The sequence below is a fragment of the Arvicanthis niloticus genome, chromosome 24 (assembly GCF_011762505.2).
Source record: "Arvicanthis niloticus isolate mArvNil1 chromosome 24, mArvNil1.pat.X, whole genome shotgun sequence".
Lineage (NCBI taxonomy): Eukaryota > Metazoa > Chordata > Mammalia > Rodentia > Muridae > Arvicanthis > Arvicanthis niloticus.
Genome location: NC_133432.1, coordinates 40,832,225 through 40,856,192, shown reverse-complemented (window position 1 = coordinate 40,856,192; position 23,968 = coordinate 40,832,225). Strand labels below are relative to the sequence as shown.

Below are 23,968 nucleotides of genomic sequence, written 5' to 3'. Positions count from 1 at the left end.
GTTTTGTTGTTGTTGTCCTGTTTTGTTTTGTTTTTGTTGTTTTATTTCATGCTCCCTACAGAAACTCAACAGGCTCTAAAAGAAGCACATTGCCTTTGGGTTGTACGAACATCTCATTTTTAAAACGCAAGGGGTATATCATTTGTGGCAGTTACATGCTTAGTGGTTTTTTGTTTGTTTGTTTGTTTGTTTGTTTTTGTTTGTTTTACTGCACTCTAGAAAAGAAAGAGCTCAAGGGGTGTGCACATTCAGAGAGATCCTCACTGACAAAGCGTTGGGAGCTTGGAGAACAGATAAGAATGAGAGGAAGGCAGGAGGTGTCGCTGAGGGAAAGATCCCTAGAGGCAAGGCTCCTGGCTGCAGCCAGGATGTAAGAGGGCAGGGTGCTCGTATCTTTTGAAGAATCTTATACTCTCCTCCTCAGAACATGGAAGAAGATGCCGAAAGTTGAGGACATGCCGTGCATCACCCTTCATAGCATCGCGGCCTCTCCGAATGTGGAGTATGTCCGCTGGAAGGTGCACGGAGACTTCGTCTCTCAGGTAAAAATAACCAGGAAGCAGACTAGCGCTTGCAGGCTGCCCTGTCTCTGGCCAGGTACACCACCTGAGCCATAGGCAAGAATAGTCTAGACTGCTTAGCAAGCCACGACTGCCCCTGAGGCAACTTTGCAAACCTAGCTGAAAACAAATATTACGTAAAATTCATAGTCTGCTATAAGAATAACTAGCTGGTTTAGTGAAATGCACTTCCTGGTGGGAATCAGTCCTTGGCCAGTGTCCTAGGGTTTGAAGATTGTAGGTCTCTTTCTCTTCCTCATTAGGGCTGAAAGAAATTCAACTTCCTCGACCTGAATGACTTGGGATGATAATGGGGTCGGATTTGTAAGATTAAGTCCCTGAGCTTCCCACTGGTCCCGAGAACCTAACCCCTTGTTTCTCAGCTATGTAGGAAAGCAAGAAGGTGGACAATCTTACACCATGGCTCACTGAACACACCAGGCTTAAGCCAGACGGATAAGATTCTAAACTACGAAGCTTATTCAAGAAAGGAATGGTGTCTTAGAGTTTTATTGCAGTGAAGAGACACCATGACCAAGGCAACTCTTATAAGGACACATTCAATTGGGGCTGGCTTACAGGTTCAGAGGTTCAGCCCATTATCATCATGGCAGAAAGCATGGCATCATCCAGGCAGACATGATGCTGGAGAAGGAGCTGAGAGTTCTGCATCTTGACCTGAAGGCAGCCAGGAGAGACGTTCTCTCCTACAGTGGGCAGAGCTTGAACACTAGCAGCCTCAAAACCATCTTCACAGTAACACATGTCCTCCAACAAGGCCACGCCTATTCTAATAAGGTCACGCTTCCTAACAGTCTCACTCCCTGTGGGCCAAGCATTCAAATACAGAGTCAATGGAGGCCAAACCTATGCTAACCGTTACAGATGGTAAGAAATGTTACTGAGGTCTGACAAAATGGCTCAGCCATAATAAATAAATAAATAAATAAATAAATAAATAAATAAATAAAGCTCTGCTGTCAAGCCTGGGGACCTGAGTTCAATAACCAGGACCCACACAGTAAAGAGAGAGAACTGACTTCCACAAGTCATCCTCTGATCTTCACATGTGTGTCGTGTTGTGTGCACACACATATATGTAGAGAGAATCTCTTATAAGAGTCACCCATCAATAAAAAAGCAGATGGCCAATGAACTGAGGCAGAAAATAAGAGGTGGGACACTGGCAGGAAGAGAGAGGATTCTGGGAAATAGTGAGAGAATAAAAGAGAGATTTTCCCAGGAAGATGTGAGATATATATATATATATATATATATATATATATATATATATATATATATATATATATATATATCACGACACATGTGCCTTTCTCACCCGGTTTCTTCAGTTAGTATAAACACAGCCAGACTTCTCATAGAGTGTAACAATCCCAGATCCCTGCCACCAGGTTCTTCTGTGTGACAACACACTCTGGCTGTTCTTTTGAGGCCCCTCAAGGCCCAGAAGATTGGCAGAGCACTTCTCAGAAGCAGATCCAGGGCTGTACAGGAAGTGCCTTGCAGAGGGCTGGGTGGGGGGAGGCAGGGTCCACACCAAAACGCCAAGCACTGGAGTTGATGCCTTTCTCCTGAAGTCCTGGACCTGGAAGGAAATATACAGTAAGAGTTTTCTAGGCCCTGCCATCCTGATGTTCTACCAAGAGGGGCTGGGGTGGAGGGAGTGTTGCTGACCTTGTTTCTGAGCAGACTGTGATGAACAGGTGCCTGCCAGCAGCTCCTGAGCCTTGCCACACTCTGCTTCTCACGCCTCCACACTCTCTTTCCATTGAAAACTTACTGTCGGTCCCTTCGGATCTCTGGCTTCTGGGATCCCTGAGGATCCGAAGCAAATGTTGCCTTTCTTGCAAATTCTTCTGAGCTTAGTTGGCATCCTGTCTATATAGACCAAATGATAAGGGAATCTATCAATCTTGTAGATCACCGTGGCTCTTCTAACAGGATCACAGTTTGATCCAATTAACAGCTTAGGGCTAAGGGCTTGCACTGGGGATGGTTACCTGAGATTAGAACTCAGAACCCATTAAATATGGTTCCTGTCTTCTGAGACTGGCTCCATCAGTCTCCTGCCCCAATTCCTTAAATGTCCTGTCCCCACACACCTGTCCCAGGTGCAGGACAATCTTTAAAACTGGGAAAAGGAAATGAGAGGAAGAGTCTCACTCTCCTGGGATGATGCTCAGGGTCCCTCCTGATACAGAGATGATTTCCAGAGAAAATAATAGTTTTCTCTGCCGACTGTGTGCTTTTCTCTGAATGAGCTAAACTAGGCAGGAGAAGGTGCTACAGGCTCTGCCAACCAGAGAATGCCCAGGGAGTATTTACTTTGGCATTAGCTCCCACCCCTGTAAAGGGAAGAAACAACGTTTTCCACCAAACCACCTACATATGTGCCCACCAAAAAAAGAAAAAAAAAAGAATAAAATAACAAAATAAAACGTTATTTGACCTTGTGAATGATCTCTGTAATTACATTTTTCTCATTTTTTTTTTCTTTCTAGCTGAATTACTATGACTCTGTGAAAGCTGTCATTTCCAGCTCCAATCACGAGCCCACGGCTCTGGTGATAGGTACGGTTGTCTATGCCTGCTTTTGGGCGTGGTCTCCCACCTTTTGGGCTTCTGCACTGTGACAGACATTCGTATGTTGAGGATGCCTCGGCTCGCCACACCGCTCAAAATGGACCGCCTCCTCTTTAGCTGGTAGTTTGCTTCCCAAGTCTCACACCGCGAGGCTGCAGGAGAGGTGGAAAGGGAGAAGTTAATCAATATGCATCAAGTTAAAATATGAGCAAAATCTATTTAGGACAATACCAGGCTCTGCTGTCTGAGTACTTCAAACACACTGCATGATTTTACATGTGTGGGACTGTAGCTATGATACGGAGTGATGGAGTGTTTGCATGAAGTGAGGAGGTGGGAACTTTTAAGAGTTCAAAAAAGCAGAGCTGGAGAGGTGGCCCAGCAGTTAAGAGGTTTGCAACACTTATGTGGCAGCTCACATCTGTCTGAAATGCTAGTTTCAGGAGATCAGACGCCCTCTCTTGGCCTCTGCAGGTACTGTATGTACTTGGTGCTCTTACATGCCCTTGGAACACCCATACATTTAAAATTGTAAGTGGGGTCTCGATGAAACTACCAAACTAAACTCGCATCTCATTCATGGGTAGGAAGAAAGGTTTATTGGGGGATCAAACTTCCAAGTCTGCCTCAGGGAGGTGGAGCAGGGGAGCAGAGAGGAAAGCAAAATGGTGGCGAGCAGATTTAATGTGACAGGGGAGGAGGGCATCTTTGAGCTGATACAGGCTGAGCTAAACACCCTTGCCTAAGACAGTTGACTTTTGGGGGGGGGGATTAGGAGCGGTCTTAATCTGAACCTGCCTATGAGGTTCCTAAGGAATGATGACGTGGGCTTCTGTTTACACAATTACAATCCCGGTGTTTGTTTACTCAGAAGGAGTCCTCTGTTGACACATTGGACATAACAAAAATAAAATAAATCAATATTTTTAAAAGGAAAGATTTTTTTTAAAAGATCTATGAAGAGCCAACCCTTGGGCACACATGTTGTCTGAAAGATGAACTTAGACCAAGTAGATTCCAAGTTAGATCAACCCATGACAGAAACGCAGATGGGCGAGAGAAGGTGTTCCCAAGGAAAAGGCCTCAGTCTATGAGGGGGAAACCATCATGACCCATACTTCTCCACCCGTTCTTAACACATGAACTTGTGGGTGACGCAGTCCAGTTTGTGTGTAGTTTTAAAAAACAGGCTACCGCCTTATCCCGGGAGCTGTGACTGAGCCGCCAGCCCCTCCCAGCTCCCTTTTGCTTCATCCGGTTTAGCTCCAGGATGGATCACAACCATCCTCCAGCCTGGCTTCCTTTTCAAACCCCCTTTGCTCTGGCTTCGCTTTGAGATCTACTGCTGCCAGCTCCAACCCAGCTTCTCTCTCTACTTGCCTTTACTTCAGGAGGGGTCCTGTTAGCAGCCCACTTCCCAGACCGTAGAATGCTCAGATACAGGACACACAGACAGCTTTGTTATTTTAGAACTTGCCAGCTAGGCACAGTTGCTGAGTACAGAATCTCCTGCCTGGAAAGGCATGTTCTCTCAGTGATTATCTCTGTTTCTCCTCCTGCCCTAAACTTAGTGGCTTGTATCAGCTAGCCCCCAACAACCTCCTTGGCCCCTGCCCGTAGAGGAGGCCGCAGGCCCTAGCTACCTTTAGGCCTTTACATGATTGCAGCATTCTCTTTCCTCCAAAGCATGGCAGAAAAAGCCCTTCTTCTTTCCCTGCGTCTCCCTTTCTTCTTGGGACCTGGAAGTCCCACCTGTAACTTCTGTCCAGCAATTAGCCCCCCACCCCGGCCTTCATTATTGACAAGTCAAGAACCAACTGGGGAACAAGACCTTAGAGACCGAACCTCCTCTTACCGTCCAGCCACAGCCCTCAATCCCAGTTTCTTTCTCTGCAATTGACAAAAAGCAACTTGGGGAAGGATTTATTTCAGGTTATAGGTTACAGTCCATCATGGAGGGAGGCAAGTCTGTAAATCAAGGCAGGAACCTGGAGATGGAAGTGAGTCACAGGGGTACCCCCTTGAAGGGCGGTAGCTCTCCAAGAAACCTGGGGCGAGTCTCAGTATGGCAGCTCCTCCCAGCTTGTCCCTTACCTTATACCTCTCCCTCCTACAAGCTGAGCCTCCCCCCCTCCCCCCAGCTTCTCTTTGTTATATAATCCAGCCATTTTGGCTGCATGTTTTCTTGGTTCTCTTGGGTCTCTTGGCTCCTGGTTCCTCTCTTGTTTTCCTCCTCTCTCCTTTCTTCTCTTCCCTCTTGTTCTCCCTCCTTCTATCTCCTTTCAAGTCCAGGTTCAGTCTGGATCCTTCCAGAAACCTCTGGCTGTGGTTGCCCTCACATCTACAATAAACCTTCTCAACTACACCTTGGAGCGGTCATAACCTCATTTTTTCTTTCAAAGGATATATTTTTGTCCCTGGCACCATCCCACCTCTCTCTTTTTGCTTTCTCGCCGTGAGGTGAACCTCTTTGCTCCACCATGTTTACCACCATCCTGCTTCCACTCAGCCTAGAAGCCATGCAGCCTACTGAAAGCCCTGAACCTAAGCTAAAATTAAACTTCCTCTCCTTAAGTTGTTTGTCCCAGGAAAAGAAAGCAGACTAGTGTGCAGGCACCCCCAGAGCTACGGAATGAGTCTGCAGCTAAATCAAGTGATGGCTTGCATGCATGTTAAACTCTGGGAGACATTTATTCTTTTGCCATGGCAACATACTGACGCTGTACTAGCTCCCCCCTTGAAGACATCCTCGGTTCTTCATAGTTACTTCATTATGCTTCACAGTTACCTTGGAAAGCTCTTGACACCATGTTGGAAAACCCCAGGCAATTATTCAATGGCACCAGAATCATGTTTAGTTTTTCACATTGTTGCCGGTCATGATCCCTTTCATGTTTTAAAGATTTGACACCTGTCAATGGTCCCCAGTTTCAAATGGGATGACCTGTGGAACTTTGTAAAATCTGGTAACCTGAGTCTTACCCTCCAAGATTATGGCTCAGTTGGTCAGATGAAATTCTCAGAAGAATGCTTTTCCCAACCCCGGCTCTACTTCTTCTAAAGCCAAACCTCTGACTCTCAGGGCCTGGTGTGAGCTCACCATGCAACCCATTTGTAATGCATAAAATACTTAAGACCCTCTGCTGCAACTCAGATCAGCCACCCACAGGTCAGCCTAGCTGGCCCGAGCCTTTGGAAAAACATTCCCTCTGTCTCACACACACCCCTTTGTATCCTCTAAAAGCTAGTTAGACTTGCCTTGGAGCATCATGGGAAATCAATACATTTTTGTAGCAGGGTCTCAGCCTCCTGTGAATCAGCTCTCATGCTGATTTCTTGATAGAAACCATCGGATGCCTCCTCTGGCTCCCTGATTCATAGCTCATGCCCCAGATTTTCTTTATAGATTTCTGATCTATTGATGTTAAAGTTCTCAAAATGTTAGAGAGAAATGTGCAGTGGTTGGATTTCTTGGGAGCTTTCATTAGTTTTTCTTGGAACTAGGAAAGCTTCTTTTCTAGAATGCTAGCAGGTCCGGATTCTAAGAAGCCAAGGCTTGGCCTTTGGAGGCTGCAGCAGCCTGGAGTGCGGTGCTTGCCTGGGAAGATCAAAAGCAATTGTTCCTGAGGAAGGATCAGTGAGTTCTGGCTTTGACCCGGCTGCAAATACAACTGTGATGTTGGGCCCCGGTTTGCTATACTTAAATAAACAATGTGGTCTAGGTTTCATTTAAATGTGTCTCCCAAAAGTTCATGTGCTGGGGACTTGGTCTCCAAAGTGGTAGCAATAAGAGATTGCAGATTTTTATGAAGTGGGGATCTGATGGAAGGCAGTAAGTCATTAGGGACATCGTATTTAGAAGGGATTAATGTAGTTCTCCTGAAGCCTTGGCTAGTTTCAGAGTAGGGTGTGTGTGTGTGTGTGTGTGTGAGAGAGAGAGAGAGAGAGAGAGAGAGAGAGAGAGAGAGAGAGAGAGAGGGAATTTACCCTCTTTTACTGTAGCTATATTTTTGCTATATTCTCATGCTCCTATTCCACACACACACACACACACCACAGAGAGACATAGACACACAGAATTACACATACACACTTCTACCATCATGGCATCCCTCATATTGTAATATACCTGTCTTAGCCAGGTTTCTATTGCTATCAATAAACACCAGGCCCAAAAGCAACTTGGGGACAAAAAGGTTCATTTCATCTCACGGTGTCCGATACATCACAAAAGGGCACATGACAGGGCAGGAACTTAAGCAGGATCCTAGAGGCAGCCAGCCAGTGACCCAGAACCCTGCTCACTGGCTTGCTCGTCAGGCTTATAGTCAGCTACCTCTCTTATACATCCCAGAACTACCTGCCCAAGGATGGCACCACCCATAGTGCATTGGGCCCTCCTCTCACCTCAAGTAGTAATCAAGAAAATGTCCCACAGCCTTGCCTCCAGGCCACTGACAGAGGTGTTTGTCTCAGTTCAAGTTCCTTCTTCCTAGATAATTGGAGCTTATGTCAAGTTGAAAAACAAACAAACAAACAAATACCCAGCCAGGACAGCACCCAAAGGTTGAATAGGTGGGCTACCTGATCCTAGACTTCAAGTCTCTAAAACTGTGGTGTAAATACACCTTGTTTGGTCCAGCTAGGTGTGGATACTGAGGCAAAAGGATCACAAGTTCAAGGTCAGCTGGAGCTACAAAAAGTCTTTCATGGCTCTAAACTGCTGCAATTACAGCTAAATCTCTCTGGAGACTTCCAACCGGGAAGAATTAGCCCCAGATTAACGTTATTCTAAGAGCTTTCTGCTGGTGTTTAGAATGTGATGAGTAAGATACTGACTCTTACAGAGCCTATCTCTACCCAGAAGTCCCGCCTTTCCTTTTCTGCCTCAGCTATTGGCCATCGACTCTTTATTAAACCAATCAGAAGGTGAGGAAGGTGTTTGCTTATAAAACACTGAGGCATGCGTCGATCCAGAAAAATACCAATACCGAAGTCCAGATAGTACTCAGCTCTCTGCCCACCCAGAAACCAACGTTTGAATAATACAAAGACAACCTATGCACAGTGCACAAGATCACCCAGCATTCCTTCAACCCAGTCATGATCCCCACCATCACACTGAAGGCTCACCAATGTCCTTCGTGTTTCTAATTCTATGAACTAGTGGTGGCTATCTCCTTCTCCCTCTCTGTGTTTGAGGTATCTGACCACTCTGCCCTCCTTCCTGTTCATCTCTCTGGTGCCTTCAGAATTCCAGCCTCCTCTGCTTCTCTTTCCATCTCTGCCTCCCATGTTTCTTCCGTCACATCTCCTTGACCAGATGTTGGGGCCTCCAAAGTTCAGCCTTTGGCCATCTTCTTCCCATCTCTGCACCTTTCCCTCCATGATTCTCACAGTACCATTAGCACACTGTCTACTCATACCTCCCCTCATCCCCTTCTGGCATTTCTAACTTCCCTAGTGATCCAGATAGATGATGTAACATCATCATTATATCCAAAGCGGACTCCGAGCTTCTCCTTCATACCTCCAACACCATCTTCCCCAACTCAGTTACAGCTAAGTCCATCTTTTCTAGATGTCAAACAAAACAAAACAAAAAGTCGGCCTTGAATCTTCTCTCTTGCCGTCAATATCTGACCTGTTGACTCTGATCAACCGGGTCTCTGATGCACCGGGAATGAGGTCACCTCCTAGCAGAACCATCTCTTGCTTCCACTGGGGATTGCTGTCTCCACTTCTCTAAGCCACTTCAAGAGCCTCACAGCTCGTCTCCCTGCTTCCATCTTACACCCTAGCAACACACATTCTATTCAGACTAACCAGAGAGAGAGATGGTACAACGAGGTGTTGCATCTCCCAAGGTCCCCCCATTTGCTATTTTTCTCTCTATTTCTGTGATAAAACACCAAATGTACCTAGTGGAGGGAAGGATTGATTTGCCTTACATGTTCTGACCACTGGGCATTGTTGGCAGAAGTCAGGACAGGAACTCAAGCAGGGCAGGAACCTGGAGGCAGGAAGTGAAGCAGAGATCTTGGAAGGAAGTTGCTTACTGACTTGCTCCAGTGGCTTATTTAGCCTGATTTCTTATACCACCAGTATCACCTACCCAGGGGTGGCACCACCCATCGTGGGCTGAACCCACACACACACATCAATCAATAAGAAAACGCCTACAGGGCCAGTTTTACTGGGGTATTTTCACAATTGAATTTTCCTCTTTCCGAATGACTCTAGCTTGTTGGCCAAAACTAAGTAGTGTACCTGGTGAGCCTCCCTGTCACTTAGAATAAAAGGTGAAGTTTGCAAGGCTGTGTGTGACTGACCTCCAGCCCTTACTGATCTGTTTCCATCCTCAAATTCCTTCTTGATACCAGGACTGGGAACTGTACTTCCTTCTTCTAGGAAAATTCCCACACATTCCCACATAGCTCACTCCACCTTCCTTAACTCTCCTTGCCTGTGGCTTCTCACTCATATTTATTCTGCCATGTTGTCCTGTTTGGGAACTGCCTATCCTCCTACCCTCAGCCTTCCTTGCCTTGGTCTTCCCTTGTTTGAATCCACAGATCTAACCCCTTCTGACATGCTGTCTGTGTCATGTATAGTCCGTCTCCCCCTCCATGCCAGGAACTCTGGACAGTTGTGCTCGTTGTTAGCTCCTAAGGGTTTAGAATGGCGCCTGGCATCTAACAGTCACCCAGAAAAGATGTCAGTGAGTGTGTCTGTGAAGCCAGAACCCAAACAACATCTATGTCTCACACAGTGCTACTGGGGGCCAGTCTGGCACTGCTACGTATTTAAGTGCTAAATACTGGCCACCAAGGTCTGGTTGCCCTGAGTACACCAAGTGATGTTACATAAACCTCGATCTCCAATTTAAAGTTAATTGGTTAATAAAAGGTTAGAGCCAGTGACTGGGCAGTAGAGAGAGAGAGGTGGGATTTGAGAATTGAGTGGAGAGACCAGGAAGAAGAAAAGGGCACAAAGATAGGAAGATGAGATGGTCCATGGTCAGGAGAAACGGCATGCAACAAGAGACATGTAAGCCAGGCGGTGGTGGCGCACGCCTTTAATCCCAGCACTTGGGAGGCAGAGGCAGGCGGATCTCTGAGTTCGAGGCCAGCCTAGTCTACAGAGTGAGTTCCAGGACAGCCAGAGCTACACAGAGAAACCCTGTCTCTAAAAAAAAAAAAAAACAAAAAAAAAAAAAAACAAAAACAAAACAAAAAAAAAAAAAAAAACAAAAAAAAAAAAAACAAGAGACATGTGGCTGGCATGTAAGTCAGAATAGCTCCAAACCTGCCCAATCTAGGTTTGCAGCTTGTAATAAAACACCAGGATCATGTGTCTTTTATTCAGGCTAGTTAGAATATATAATTACAACTGTATCACACAGTGCTCTGAAGTGTCACACTCAGGAGCAGCCAGAGGACTGAGGCAACACTCATGTCAAATAATTTTCTCACACATCATTGTCCTTAGAGCATCCCATCTCCCCAAATTCAAGTCTATCCATGTAGTTCCCAGTGCCTGCTGATTGCTTCCATCTCTGTGTACGTGTGTGTGTGTATGCCTCTGTGTGTGTATGTGTCTGTATGTGTGTATGTGCCTCTGTGTGTGTGTGTGTGTATGTGTTTGTGTGTGTGTCTGTGTATGTATGTGTATGTGCCTGTATGTGTGTGTGTGTCTCTCTCTCTCTGTGTCTGTGTGAAAGTGCCTATGTGTGTTTATGTATGTATGTATGTGTCTGTGTATGTATTTGTGTGTCTGTGTATGTTTGTATGTATATATGTATGTGTGTGTGCACCTGTGTGTGCAAGTATAGATATGTGTGTGTATTTGTGTGTCTATGTATATATGTGTGTGTGTGTGTACCTGTGTATGTGTAGGTATATGTATGTATGTGTATTTGTGTGTCTATGTATGTATGTATGCATGTGTATGTATACTTGTGTATGTGTAGGTATATGTATGTGTGTGTATTTGTGTGTCTATGTATGTATGTATGCATGTATGTATGTGTGTGTGCCTATATGTATGTAGATGTATGTATGTGTGTATATTTGTGTGTCTGTGTATGTATGTATGTATGTATGTATGTGTGTATGTGGGTAGGTGGACATATGTATGTGCATGTATGTGTGTTTCTGAGTATGTATGTATGTGTGCCTTTGTGTGTGTCTGTCTATGTATGTGTGTCTATGTGTGTCTGTGTGTGTATGTATGTGCCTGTGTGTGTCTATATGAGTTTGTGTTTGTGTGTGCATGTCTGTGTATATGCCTGGCACTAGCCTTCAGTCCTCAGTAGTACCTCATCACAGAGGTAATCCTTCCATTCCTAAGACGCCCCATTGCCCCATTTGAGGTAAAGAGACAGAGCCTGGAGGCCCCTCCCTCCTTCACATACTCGGGGGCTTTAAAGCTTGTCTTATGGTCAGCTACTCACTCCCAGGCAGACTTACCTTGTGAAAGGGGGACATACAACCGACAAAAACAGCTGCCTGCTGAGCACCGCCATCCACTGTCAGGCTGTTAGAAACACTTCCGGTACTGCTGGTTATTTAAGGCAAGAATGTCTAGCTTCATTTTTGTCATTAATGAATATGCAAAGGGAAACATCTTGATTGAGGCTGCAGGGAAATCAGGGCTAGATGCTTTAAAGTATCTTGTCTCCTTAAAAAAGGACCAGGGTCCCATTTTGTGACCCCAGATCTGTGGGGTACTCACTCTGGTGAAGAAAGTAGTGGAGAGCAAGGGGGAAACACTGGGCAGGATAAGTAAGGGGAGCCTCAAAATACATCTTGAGTCAGAGAAGGCAGGGGCTAAGCTCCGTGGGAGTATGGTCACCTGGCTGCTGGCCCCACGGGCTAATGTGTGTGAATCTGGCTTGGAAGTGGGACCTGGGTGGACCTGATGCTAAGAATCAGGCACTCAGCGCTTCCAGCATCTCCATCCTGAAGACTTGCCTGCTAGCTAATGCACTGGGGATCTGAACCAGCACTGAATCTGTTCTCGGTTTCCATGGAAATCACTTAAACTTCTCACCATCCTTCTCTCAGACTTTGGAGAAGAGCTATGCTCTCTGGTTTCCATGACAACCACTTAAACGGGTATCCTTGTCTGGCTCTATTGGTAGGGAGTCCTAGAGTTCATGCAAATGAACTGGCTTGACTCTCTTTTTACTTGGAAAATAAAATAGGATCCAAATAGAGTAACACACCTGCTCAGAAGTTTCCGAACTCTGTTCAAAAACAAGGAGGGTGAGCGCCGTGTCGAGTTGCTGTTTGAGGCAGATGCATCATGTCTCTCTCCGACACTAAAATGTTCATTTTGATGGCTCTGGCTAGTTCTGCTGTCTTATCAGTGAGGGAGGCAAGGCAGGGCTAGAGTGGCTAGTCAGTTTCTCTACCCAGTGCAGTGAGAACTGTTGGGGAGAGACAAACAGCGTTCTCATTTCAGTTCTCTGTCCAGATAGTCACCAAAGATGGCCACTGTGTATAACATGGAGGCCATCCATATAAAGTTGCTCAGCAATATCCGCATTCCCTAGCAGGACTCACGGAACAGATGGTTAGCATGGATGGATGGATGCCCTTTCTACGTTTCTATAGACACATCTCTGAACTCCATCGCTGAGATGTTTCCCCACACCAGAGGTGCCAAGAGGCAGACCACAGAATAGTGGCAACGTTGAAAACTACAGGTTCGCACCGCAAATAGAGACTTCGTGTTCTCTCTAGGAATCAGAAAGCCTATGGCAGAGTTGTACCTGGACACAGTCTCCTGAGGGGAGCAGCCTTTGAGGATGGAGCCTGCATTAGATGGAGCTTTACAGAATGGCACATTCTTCTTCCTGATTCTTGAGAAGGTGTTGACTGTTAAGTTTCAAACATAGGACAAGTGGCTGAAGTGTCTATTTAACATATCAATGAACCTCCAGGCTCTATGAACACCTCTACCTGTTACAGGCCATGGCTGCCGTATCCCCACCCCCTTCCCTGAACTCTCCGGCCCATGGGCCTGGCTACCCTTTCCTCAGAGGCTCTTTCCTAAAAACTCCAGACTCATTGGCTACCTGCCTCTCTCTGCCTTTTGTTCCCTTTGTGGTTTTGGCTTCCTGGCTGCAGTACATGACTCCCTTCTCTCCCTTCTCCTTCCTCTCTTCCTACATGATTCACAGTCATGACCACTCTGGACTCTCCCAGATGTGTCTGCCTCTGGCTATGCTTTCCCACATAATAATAATAAACATTCTCCTCCACCATACCTAGAAGCAGCTCTTTCCCTCCCTCCCTTCCCTCCCCTCCCTTCCCTCCCTCCCTTTCCCTCCCCTCCCCTCCCCTCCCCTTTTCTTTTTTCCCTTCCCTTCCTTTTCTTTTCTTTTTTTCCTTTCCTTTCTTTCCCTTCCTTTTTGTTTCTGTTTTTCATTCATTGACCTTGTAACTCGTAGCACCAGGCATAACACACAAACAACTCTAACCCTAACCCAGTGGAGTCACAAACAATGAATGGAGCATGGAGAGATGATTTTTCTTCAGCCTTCCTTCTCCCAGGCTCTCCTAAGCCACTTGGAACACAGTGGAGGTGAGTGTCCTGGAGAAGCCACCGGGATCAGCAGCCCTGCTGAGTGTATTGAGGATCCTCTTCCTTCATTCCCAGGTCAGACCCCAGCTGGAAACCCACAGGAAGACATTGATGCAACCATTGGATCAGGTTGTTGACAGGATTCATAAGTCAGTCAATCCTTCAGCTGAACATATCTCTCCAAATAAATGTAGGAAAACAATTGTCTGGTGTTCAGTATACTTCAGGGTCATTTCAGACAGTCCTGGGTTCAGTGTCTCCTTCTGCAATTTTATTTGTAATTTTAAAATGATTTTTATGTATGTAAGTATTCTTTTGTGTATATGAGTATTCTTTCTGTCTCTCTCTCTCTCTCTCTCTCTCTCTCTCTCTCTCTCTCTCTCTCTGTGTGTGTGTGTGTGTGTGTGTGTGTGCACGAGTGTGCGCATGTCATATCCTGTGAAGGCCAGAGAGGGCAACAGATCCCCTGAAAATGGACATAGAGAATAGTTGTGAACCACCATCAAACTCAGGTCCTCTGCAAGAACAGCCAGTGCTCTTAACCACCGGGCCATCTCTCCAGGACAGTTCTGATGTTTTCTGGATGTTCAAGTGTCTGTGCTTTCTCACTATAAGATGGAGATTCATGCGCTTGAATCACTGAGTTTCTTAAAGACTCAAACAAAAGCACTGTTGGGGTACCAGGCCAATGGGTGACAGAGCCTAGGTGGCATGTAGCCTTTCTGCTGCATCTGCCCTCCCAGGTGTCTCAGGTCCCTTTTTAGAAAAGCGAAAAGGGCCTTTTTCCTGATCATGTCACTTTTATTTTCAGTCTGTCTGGAATTTAACCCCAGGGGATGAAAGAAAATACCGGCATCATTACTGAGGAAGAGTCTGGGATCTTAATAAAAACGGCAGCCTGTCGGGGGAACTGAGGGATTGCATTAAGAGACTGTGTCTTGTTTTCCTGTGAATATTTTTAGGGTTCACTGTGGGACCAACAGATGTCAAGGAAAAGCTAAATGAGATAAGAAGCGTTGGGAAGAGTGTCAAGATAAGAAGCAGCTCAGCATCCCTTGCTCTGCCCAAAAGGCAAACTGAATATAATCGCACTGTGTTCTGTGTCCACAAGGGAGTCAAGGTGTTCTCCTTCTGCAGGAGGAAGAACCTGCTGGTGACAGGTGGGCTGGATCGAATCATCAGGGTCTGGAATCCTTACCTGCCTGGGTAAGTTGTCTCTCTCTCCTCCCAAGAGTACTGTTGCTGTCATAAAGTAAATGAAACTGTGACTGGAAATTCCCTACAAGAATCATTTAAAAGCCTATGCCCAAATTAATCTCTCACACACAGAGCCTGGGACATTTCCATTTGTAGCCTCTAAAAGTTCACTTTAGGGGCTGCTGGAGAGACAAGTCAATGGTTAGGGGTACTCGCTACTCGTTCAGAAGACCCAAGTTCTGTTCCCAGCACCCACAGAGTTGCTCAAAATCATCTATAATTCCAGGCCTAGGGAATTCAACTCCCTCTTCCTGGCCTCTTGGGCCAAGCATGCGCTTTATACAGTAGGCCCTTCTGAGCAAGTGCCCAGAAATAGTTTATTTTTTATCCACTTTATTCTGTGCGTATGTGTGTGGCATGTACACGTGTGTATGTGTGTGTGTTGGCATGTCTATGCGAGTGCTTGTGCATGTGTGTGTGGCTTCCTGAAACTGACCCTGAGAATCGTGGTGAGTTAGGCTTTTGTCAGCTTGACATAAACTAGAGTCATCTGGGTAAAATGGAACCTCAAGTGAGAAAAAGCCTCCACCCGTGATAGACTGTCACCCGGGAGTTGTAAGCTGAAGTAAACCCTCGCCCTCCCCAAGTTGCTTTTGGTTGCCATGTTTACCACAGCAACAGAAAGTAGACCAGCATCATCTTCAGTCACTCTCTGCCTTATTCCTTGAGGCAGAGTCTCTCCGTTGAACCCAGAGTTTGCTGTTACCAGGAGTTTAGCTAGCCAGCTTGCTGCAGGATCCTTGGTCTCTGTCTTCTAAGTGCTAGGATTACAAGCAAGCTGCCTCTCTCATCCTACATCTCCATGGGTTCTGGGATATGAACCCCATTCCTCATGCAATCACAGCAAGGACTTTATCCACTAAGCCATCTCCTCTGATCTACCTTTGTGGTTATATACTGAGACCTTCTGTGTCATCACGCCTGTAACCCATCTCTGGCCCCTGTGTCAGGTCCACTTACCAATGAAGAGTCTGGAGCCCAGAGAAACAATGGCAGAATCAGAACCCCACAGGCAGAAGTGCTGTGAACAGGTGGGGACTAGGGAGTAGGAAGCTGATCTTTCTGTTCTGGTGAGCACAAATCACATGGGCTATGCCCAGGTTCCTGTCTGCAGGGACAGGTGATCCTGTGTTTACCCATGGTACAGGTGATAGCCAGGACCATGAGGCACGGCAGGTCTGGCCTTGAATCTGGTTGTACTGCTATGACTTTCTAACCAGGAGGTTCTCCTGACCAACTGCAACAGACTCAGTTTCCCCATATACAGTTCTGACGGGATACTCACCCTCTAGAGTAATAAAGAAAATAAATAATAGAAAAGACTCAAATGGAAGGCAGTTTTCTGCCTGGTTCTATTATGGTTAAAAGCAGGTATGTGCTCCCTCAGTCAGCTTCAACCAGGCTCTCCCTCTGCTCGCCTCTCTCCCACCCCTACCCCCACCCCCACCAACTATGAATACCTTCCAGAATACCCAGCCCCTGCAAGGGCACTTTAAAATAGACTTATATTGCAAAGAGCAGATTTTAATGCTGTTCACTCAAGCCTGTAGAAAGTACCCAGGGGTCACGGAATGGATGCCCGCCCCTCGGCTGTTCCTCACCTATTTCTTTTACACAGCTATTGTTAACAGCTGGAGAAGCAGAGCCCCAGGCTTCCTTTCACCCTGGGCTCTGTCACTGAAACTGCTTATTATTTTGCCTCAGTCCTTTTATTACACGAAATCTATACTTGTGTACTATCAGAGGGAAGTATAAGCCTCTTCCAGGCTGAATAGAACTGCCACATCCAGGCCAAGCTGAGTTTTGCATTTTTAAAATAGGAATAGCAGACAGAATGGCTTTGTGTTCCTTTGTTCTTTTCTCTTTCTAGAAAGCCAACAGGTGTGCTGAGAGGCCACACGGCTCCTGTGATGTACGTACACGTAGCTTCTGAAGAAAACAAAGTGTTTTCCATGTCTGCTGACAACACAGTCAAGGTCTGCCCCTCTCATGTTTTGATACATACATCCTTTAGGTGTGCTTTGTCTATTAGTTACATTAATTTATTTATATTTATTTATATTTGCAACGTGATCTCCCACTGTAGCCCAGAATGACCTGGAACTACCCACAATCCTCCTGTCTTAGCCTCCCAAGCAATTTGCCCATCTTCATCTTTGGTGATGGGGGTAGGAGGCAGTTGTCTCATGAGGGATTTAGATGTGTGCATTTTCTTTAGGAGAGTGTGTATGTATGTATGTATGTATGTACGTATGTATGTGTCTGCATATGTGCCTGTGTGTATTCGTGTATATGTATGTGTGTGTGTGTATGTATATGTGTGAGTGTTTGTATATGTATGTGTTTGCCTGTGTGCTTGTGGATGTATGTTTGAGTCTCTATCTGTATACATGTGCACAAGCAGGTGACTGCTTTGGAACTCTCCATGCTGGTTCTTGGCGTGGTGTGTAGCCCTTCCAGTGTGTGGGTTCTTGCCTGCACACTGTACAGATAGTCCTTGTCCCAACCATTTCCCCATGTATCTGGGACACAGAGAAATGGAGCTAAGAATTCTGCCCACTGCCAACAGTGGCTAGCTTTTATTTGTAATAGGTGCTGGACATGAGCCTTCCTGAAATGTTACTCGTGAGCCTCAGAACCTAAGCCTTTCTGACCTAGATACAGGCAATGACATCACAGTTTGGCTTTGCTTCCTCCATATACTGAACATCCTGTTCCTGTCCAATGCTTGCTTATCCTAGGACCTCTGTAGTGCACTGTTCTTTATGCAAAAAGCAGTCTGACTGGCTCCCTTCTCATCATTACACTTGCTTCAGAGGAACTGACTAGACTGGGCAATTCATCGGCCTAAGTTACTGGGCTGTTAGTGGCCATAGGGTAGGAACTCGGAATAAAATAGTAGGAGGTAAGAAAGCCTGTCTAAAAAAAATGAAAGAAGAAAGAGAGTGAGAGAGAGAGAGAGAGAGAGAGAGAGTGCTTCATGACCTTGGGGTAGGCATTAGTTTCTAAGAAATGACATCAAAAGTTTGGGAAACAAAAGAAAATAAATGAGGCTTTGTCAAAATTATAAACATCTGTGCTTCGTGGAGCACAGCTCATTAATAAAAGAAGTAGACAACTTATAGCAGGGGATATTCCAAACCATATGTTTGATAAGGAACTTGCATCGAGACTATAACTTTCAGTGCTTAGTAATAAAAACCATGACAACCAATTGAAACACGAGGCAGATTTGAGTAGACACTTCCTCAAAGATGGCCAATCATGGTATACAGTGCTCAACACCACAGTCACAGGGAAATTAAAACCCAAACCACAATAAAATACAACTTCACCTTCATGAGGATGGGGGCAGGGCCGGGGAAGATTAGCAGATGCTGATAAAAATGAAAAGAAATGACAACATCTATATATTGATACAAAAAAATGCCATTTTTTTTTTCAAAAATAATTTTATCAGCTCTCAAGTGGTAAATAATTAATATATGACCCGGGGTTTCCGGGCTCAAGAAAACTAAAAGCATGAATTTCTCAAAAAATGTGCTTGTCGATGTGTATAACAGGGTCGTTTACCACAGTTAGAGGGTAGGTGCAACTCAAATGTCCAGCACCTTGTAAATAGTAAAAATAAAATAAAAATGTAGTGTGTGGGGGCAAAAGAATGAGGCATCCATGTGCATACTAACACGGGTGGACCTTAGGGCCATGATGTTAGGTGAAAGACACACATTGGCTTGCTTGTTCCATTTGTATGAAACACTTAGAAGACACCAAGCGACAGAAAGTGTTTTAACCAGGGACGGAAGTGTAGACAGAATACAGAATGGCTAACAATGGGCACGGGGTTTCTGAAGGAGCAGACGGGATGCCCTGATAGTGGTAGCATAACTCCAGGGCCTGCTGAAGCCCTCTGAATCGAACATGTTAAAAAATGTGGATTTTGCGATACATGTGTTATATTTCAATAAAGCCATTTTTAAGGCAAGAAACGAATCAAGGGTGACACCAAGGTTTCTAAATCGGAGATGGAGAATACGGCAAATGAGCGGTGTAAGACCAGAAGCACAGCTGCTGATGCGTTGGGCAGAGTCAACTAGGATTTGAGGGGGCGGAGCATGGGGTGGCAGCGGCTGGTGGTATAAAATTGGGCTTTATTAGCATTTAGATAGAATCTTAAACTCTGGACTGGGTAAGATGACAGACAAGAGTAAGAGCGAGCAGAGGAGGAAAGGGTGCCAAAGACCCTGTGCCGAGCCTGGGATGTGCCGAAGCTTCCTCTGTGTGGGTCCAAGATGGCTCCAGCCACAGTAAACTTGGGACCCGCCCCGCAAGTGAGGTTGGAAGTGAATCTATACAACCAGGTATGGAGCGTACAGCCAGCAATATAACTGGGGCCCAAACGCAAGCACTTCAGTCCTCCGGGCAAACTTGATTAAAATGATGAGATTTATGAACTCCACAGTTTGATTTATTTTGAAAATCAAATTCATCTAAAGGCTTCATCCAAAGCCACCACGTAGAGGGCTCCAAGTTTTTAATGAGGTTTTTTTTCCCCTTTGAATCTCGCGGCTCTCCGATAATCATAATTCTGTATGTGGGGACATGCCTTCCGTCCTATTTTCTTTCCCCATCTCTTCTCCGTTTTCTTCCCATCTCAACTTGTGATTACAAGATTAGCATCTAGCCTGTGATGATTCAGGCATATTGAATCGCTTCCCGATGTGTATTTAATATATATTGAAAACCCCATCTCAGAAATATGGTGTGTACGTTATCTCAGACTGTACTAGTCCTATCAAACAACAGCTAATGAACCGGGAGCCAAGGCCCTCAGTGTCTAGCCTGCCTGAGCAGGGAGTCTTCATTCTTTGAATTATTTTTCAGCCCAAATATTTTACTCTTCCAAATCACAGGGACACACAAACATTGCAGGCGGCTGCTGGCTCCTGGCAGTCTCTAACGGAGAGTAGAGTGATGGATTCGGATCGCCTTTTTCGTTTAGGATTCTCTATAAATGCAATGCTGCAAGCCACACGTGGGGCTATCATTTGCCAACCAGAATTAGAATTCAGGGAAAGTTATTTCGTCTAAGGAAGACAGCACAGGCAGCACAGGCAGCACAGGCAGCACAGGCAGCACAGGCAGCACAGCGTACTAGCTAGCGTAACCTGGGTACCTCTCTTGGGCACACTCCGTGATTTCTCTAGGTTAAGAAAATGGGTTTGCTTTTGCCCGCTTTAACCCAGCACCATGGTCCTGTGAGTGAGGGCTCCCACTCAGAGACTGATGTCTCTCCAGTTAGGGGCTCCATCCTCTTCATCCAATGCCAAAAGGAAGAGGGTACCAGTGCCACTGCCTGCTCCAACCCCAGCCTCCTCTTCTCACAGTCTGAGCAAAATTCACAGCCATGATGGGTGAATGGCAAGTGCCACATGCCCCAGGTGGATACCCTCTCCCCAGCAAGGACTCTGTAAACGGATGAGGACTTGTGGATTAGGAAGAAGATGACAGAGAGCTCTGGAGGCCACAACAAGCCAGGTGACTTGGGGTGAATGACTCAGTCCTTCTTTTTTTTTTTTTTTTTTTTTTGATTTTTCGAGACAGGGTTTCTCTGTGTAGCTCTGGCTGTCCTGGAACTCACTCTGTAGACCAGGCTGGCCTCGAACTCAGAAATCCGCCTGCCTCTGCCTCCCAAGTGCTGGGATTAAAGGCATGTGCCACCACTGCCGCGACTCAGTCCTTCTAAACTAACTTAGCTCTTTAGTGGTTTACGTCTTCCCAAGAGGGGAGAAAGACCCACCTTGTCGGGGAGTTGTGCATGTGTACCGGGCTCACTGCACAGTGGTTTAATTGGATGGGGCTGATTTCAGCCCAAGAGACATGGGTGCAATTCAATAGGTTAAGCACCAGAGCAGGCTTGATGAACACAGAAATAAAGTCAGAAATAAACTGGTGAGCTGCTGGGTTCAAAAATGGGCCTCTCTGCTCAAGCTTCTCACTTCTGGTCCTCGGTAGATGTTGACCTGATGAGCTCCTACTTCATGCCCTCTGTGTTTGCAGAAGCTATTTTTAGTTGGGGAATTTGTCAATTTGATAACCCAGTCTAAACTTCTATGTAACAAATGTCTGCCTACCCTTCCTTTGTGGGTCTTAGGCACCAACCCATCCCACCTGAAATGGCTTTTTCCAGACTCTAAAATCTCCTGTGTTTCCTCCCAGAAACCTTATGTATTAGTCCATTCCTTGACGCTATAACAAAATACTTGAGACAAACCAATTTACAAAAGAGATCAGGTTTGCTTAGTTCGTGGTCCTAAGGCTAGGAAGTCCAAAAGCATGACACTGGCATCTAATCGGGGTCTCCTTGCTGTGTCATGACATGTGATCACATGCTCAGGCAGGGCAAATGCGCTAGCTTAGCTCTCTCTTCCTCTTTGTTTTTCAATACAGTTTTGGTTGCCCAGGGTGGAGCCCATGGTCTTGCACATGCTAGGTGTCTTAGTTAGGGTTTTTGTGCTGTAAAGAGACAATATGACCATAACAACTCTCATAAAGAAAAATATATTAATTTGGGGCTGGTTTAGAGTTTCAGAGGTTCAGTCCATTATCATCATAGTGGGAAACATGGCAGCACACAGGCAGACATGGTGCTGGGTAAAGAGCTGAAAGTTCTACATCATGATCTACAGGCAGCAGCAGAAGACTGCGTACCATACTGGGAGTAGCTTGAGCACAGGAGACTTCAAAGCCCATCCCCACAGTGACACACTTCCTCTAACAAGGCCACGCCTCCTGATAGTGTCACTTCCTATGGGCCAAGCATTCAAACAAGTGAGTCTATGGGGCCATTCCTATTCAAACCACCACACTAGGCAAACAATCCACCACTAAGCCGTACTTGTACCCCTGTCTTTCCTTTCTTATGGAGTCACTAACTCCATCATGGGAGGCCTATCCTCATGACTTTATCAAATCCCAATTGTCTACCTTTAGATACCATTAACATATGAATTTGGGGATTAAGTTTGCCATAGAAACTCAAATCACAGCACCTCATATTAGGAAGTGAGAAGACATCAGTACCCATGGCAGGGGGGCTGATAATAGCTGTGAGGGTTACCTTTCCATGCAATAGAATGAGTGTACTCCAATGGATTGATACCAGAGAAAGGAGAGGGCTGTCCTTGAGCAAGCCGTCCGTCCTTGAGTCTGCCCTTTCCACGGGGATTCAATATTGGTTGGTTATGGCAACTTTATAGCAGGCACAGATCCACACAGATACAGGGATAGCTGGACATTTCCAAGCCAGTTTGCTAGCAGCTCGGAGAACAAGTGTTAACTAAGCAGACTGAAAATTCAAGATTAGAGTGTAGGTCAAGGGGCAGAGTCTTCAGACAGGCGGCACTTGGCATCTGGGTCAAGAAGACAGAGAGCCCTGCCCAGGGTTGCAAGCTCACTCTTGTGAGCGTTTCCTGACTTGTCTATGTCTTAGCCTGTAAATTCAGAGCTTCATTTGGAGTCCATGGATAACACCTACCTCCCAGAGCTGGCCTAAGAGAGCAATAGTTCGCAAGGCTGTGCTATCGTTCGGTTCAATGATCTTGAGTATTAGAGGCTTTGTCACACGCACAGAACTATCAGGAAGTAGAGGAACCTCTGCAAAGTGGGGTCTAGTGGCTCTTCAGGTTGTTGGGAGTATGGTATGGAGAGGGACAGTGAGATCTTGTCCCCCTCCTTGCTACTTGGCCATAGGGTGAGCAGTTCTGTGTGCCCTTCCCCCTCTCATGCCTCTGCCATGAGGTGTTGCTTGCCCAAAGGCAGCAAGGCCACCAAGACTTTATATTGGATTCCCTGTAACTGTGAGTCAAAATAGACCTTTCCTCTCTCTAGTTTTGGAAGTGTCCATAACAGTGACAGAAAGCTGATTCACGTGGGCTGCTATAACAAAGTGCCAGAGACGGAATGGGTTAAATAACAGAAATGTACTGGCTTATCGTCCCAAGGCTAGAAGCTCAGAGTGTCCGTTGGAGGGGCCGTTGGAGGGCTGTGAAAGTGGGGTGGACCCAGGCGCCAGGCCTGCCTTGCAGCAGTCTTCTGGCAATCCTCGTATTCTTTGGTTGGAGATGCACTGCCCTGATCTCCGCCTACCATCATCATAAGCCATCTTCCCACTGTCCCTCTCTCTCTAACTCTCCTCACTGTGTTGGATTTGAGTCTAGCCTGCTCCCTGAGGGCTGCATTCATCTTCACTACTTAATCTCAACAACCCCATTTCTAAATTGAGTCTCATCCTGAGGAACTGGGGTTATTCACCATTTGAAGGGAAGGTAGCGATTCACCTACAACAAAAAGTGAAGGAAAGCAGGACTCAAGGTAGCTGGCACAATGGCAGGTGCGTATTGCTTGGAAGGGCAGCCACTGTCTCTCTGATGGTCATGGATGTCCCCATTTTGTGCTTGGCCCAGCCTGATATTCTCACCTTTATTTTATTACTTACTTTGGTTTTGGGGTTGTTGTTGTTGTTTTGAGACAGGGTTTCTCTGCGTAGCCCTGGCTGTCTTGGTACTCACTCTGTAGACCAGGCTGGCCTTGAACTCTGCCTCCCAAGTTCTGGAATTACAGGCATGCACCACCTATACCTCCAACAACCCCCCTCCCACCACCACCAACCCCTCACCTCTGGCTCCAGCTGCTTTCCTCATACACTGCAGCCGTCACCAGCTCAGTCTCCTAACAGAATGCCAGAGCCACGGCATGATTTACAAGCCTAGCAGGTGATTGACAGCAATATTATTGTAATCATGTTGAATCACTGTTATATTCGAACCACTTCTCCAAGCATTGCCTTTTAATCAATTTTCTAAAATTCTCTATGAAACACCATCAGAGGGAAACGTAAGCCTCCTCCAGGAGGAATAGAACTGCCACGTCCAGGCCAAGCGGAGTTTAGATGT

At 46.0% G+C, this 23,968-nt stretch overlaps 2 protein-coding genes across 3 annotated transcripts in view; both read left to right on the top strand.

Moving 5' to 3' along the window:
• Positions 1–7,041, top strand: part of LOC143438197 (cilia- and flagella-associated protein 337-like) — a 69,094-nt gene extending 62,053 nt beyond the window's left edge. Inside the window, exons 11-12 of one of the 2 annotated variants that reach the window (XM_076923854.1) lie at positions 425–542; positions 3,083–7,041. In XM_076923854.1, the coding sequence (XP_076779969.1) occupies positions 425–542; positions 3,083–3,214 (250 nt within the window). In that variant the 3' untranslated portion in view covers positions 3,215–7,041. Of the gene's footprint in view, positions 1–424; positions 543–943; positions 1,524–3,082 lie in introns of those variants that run through there. The other variant, XM_076923853.1, reaches the window with a different exon arrangement.
• The window catches only part of LOC143438196 (cilia- and flagella-associated protein 337-like), a 61,230-nt gene continuing 40,368 nt past the window's right edge, over positions 3,107–23,968 (top strand). The window contains exons 1-3 of the mRNA XM_076923852.1: positions 3,107–3,152; positions 14,895–14,963; positions 16,885–16,990. Of these exons, the coding sequence (XP_076779967.1) occupies positions 16,925–16,990 (66 nt within the window). The 5' untranslated portion in view covers positions 3,107–3,152; positions 14,895–14,963; positions 16,885–16,924. The remainder of the gene's footprint in view (positions 3,153–14,894; positions 14,964–16,884; positions 16,991–23,968) is intronic.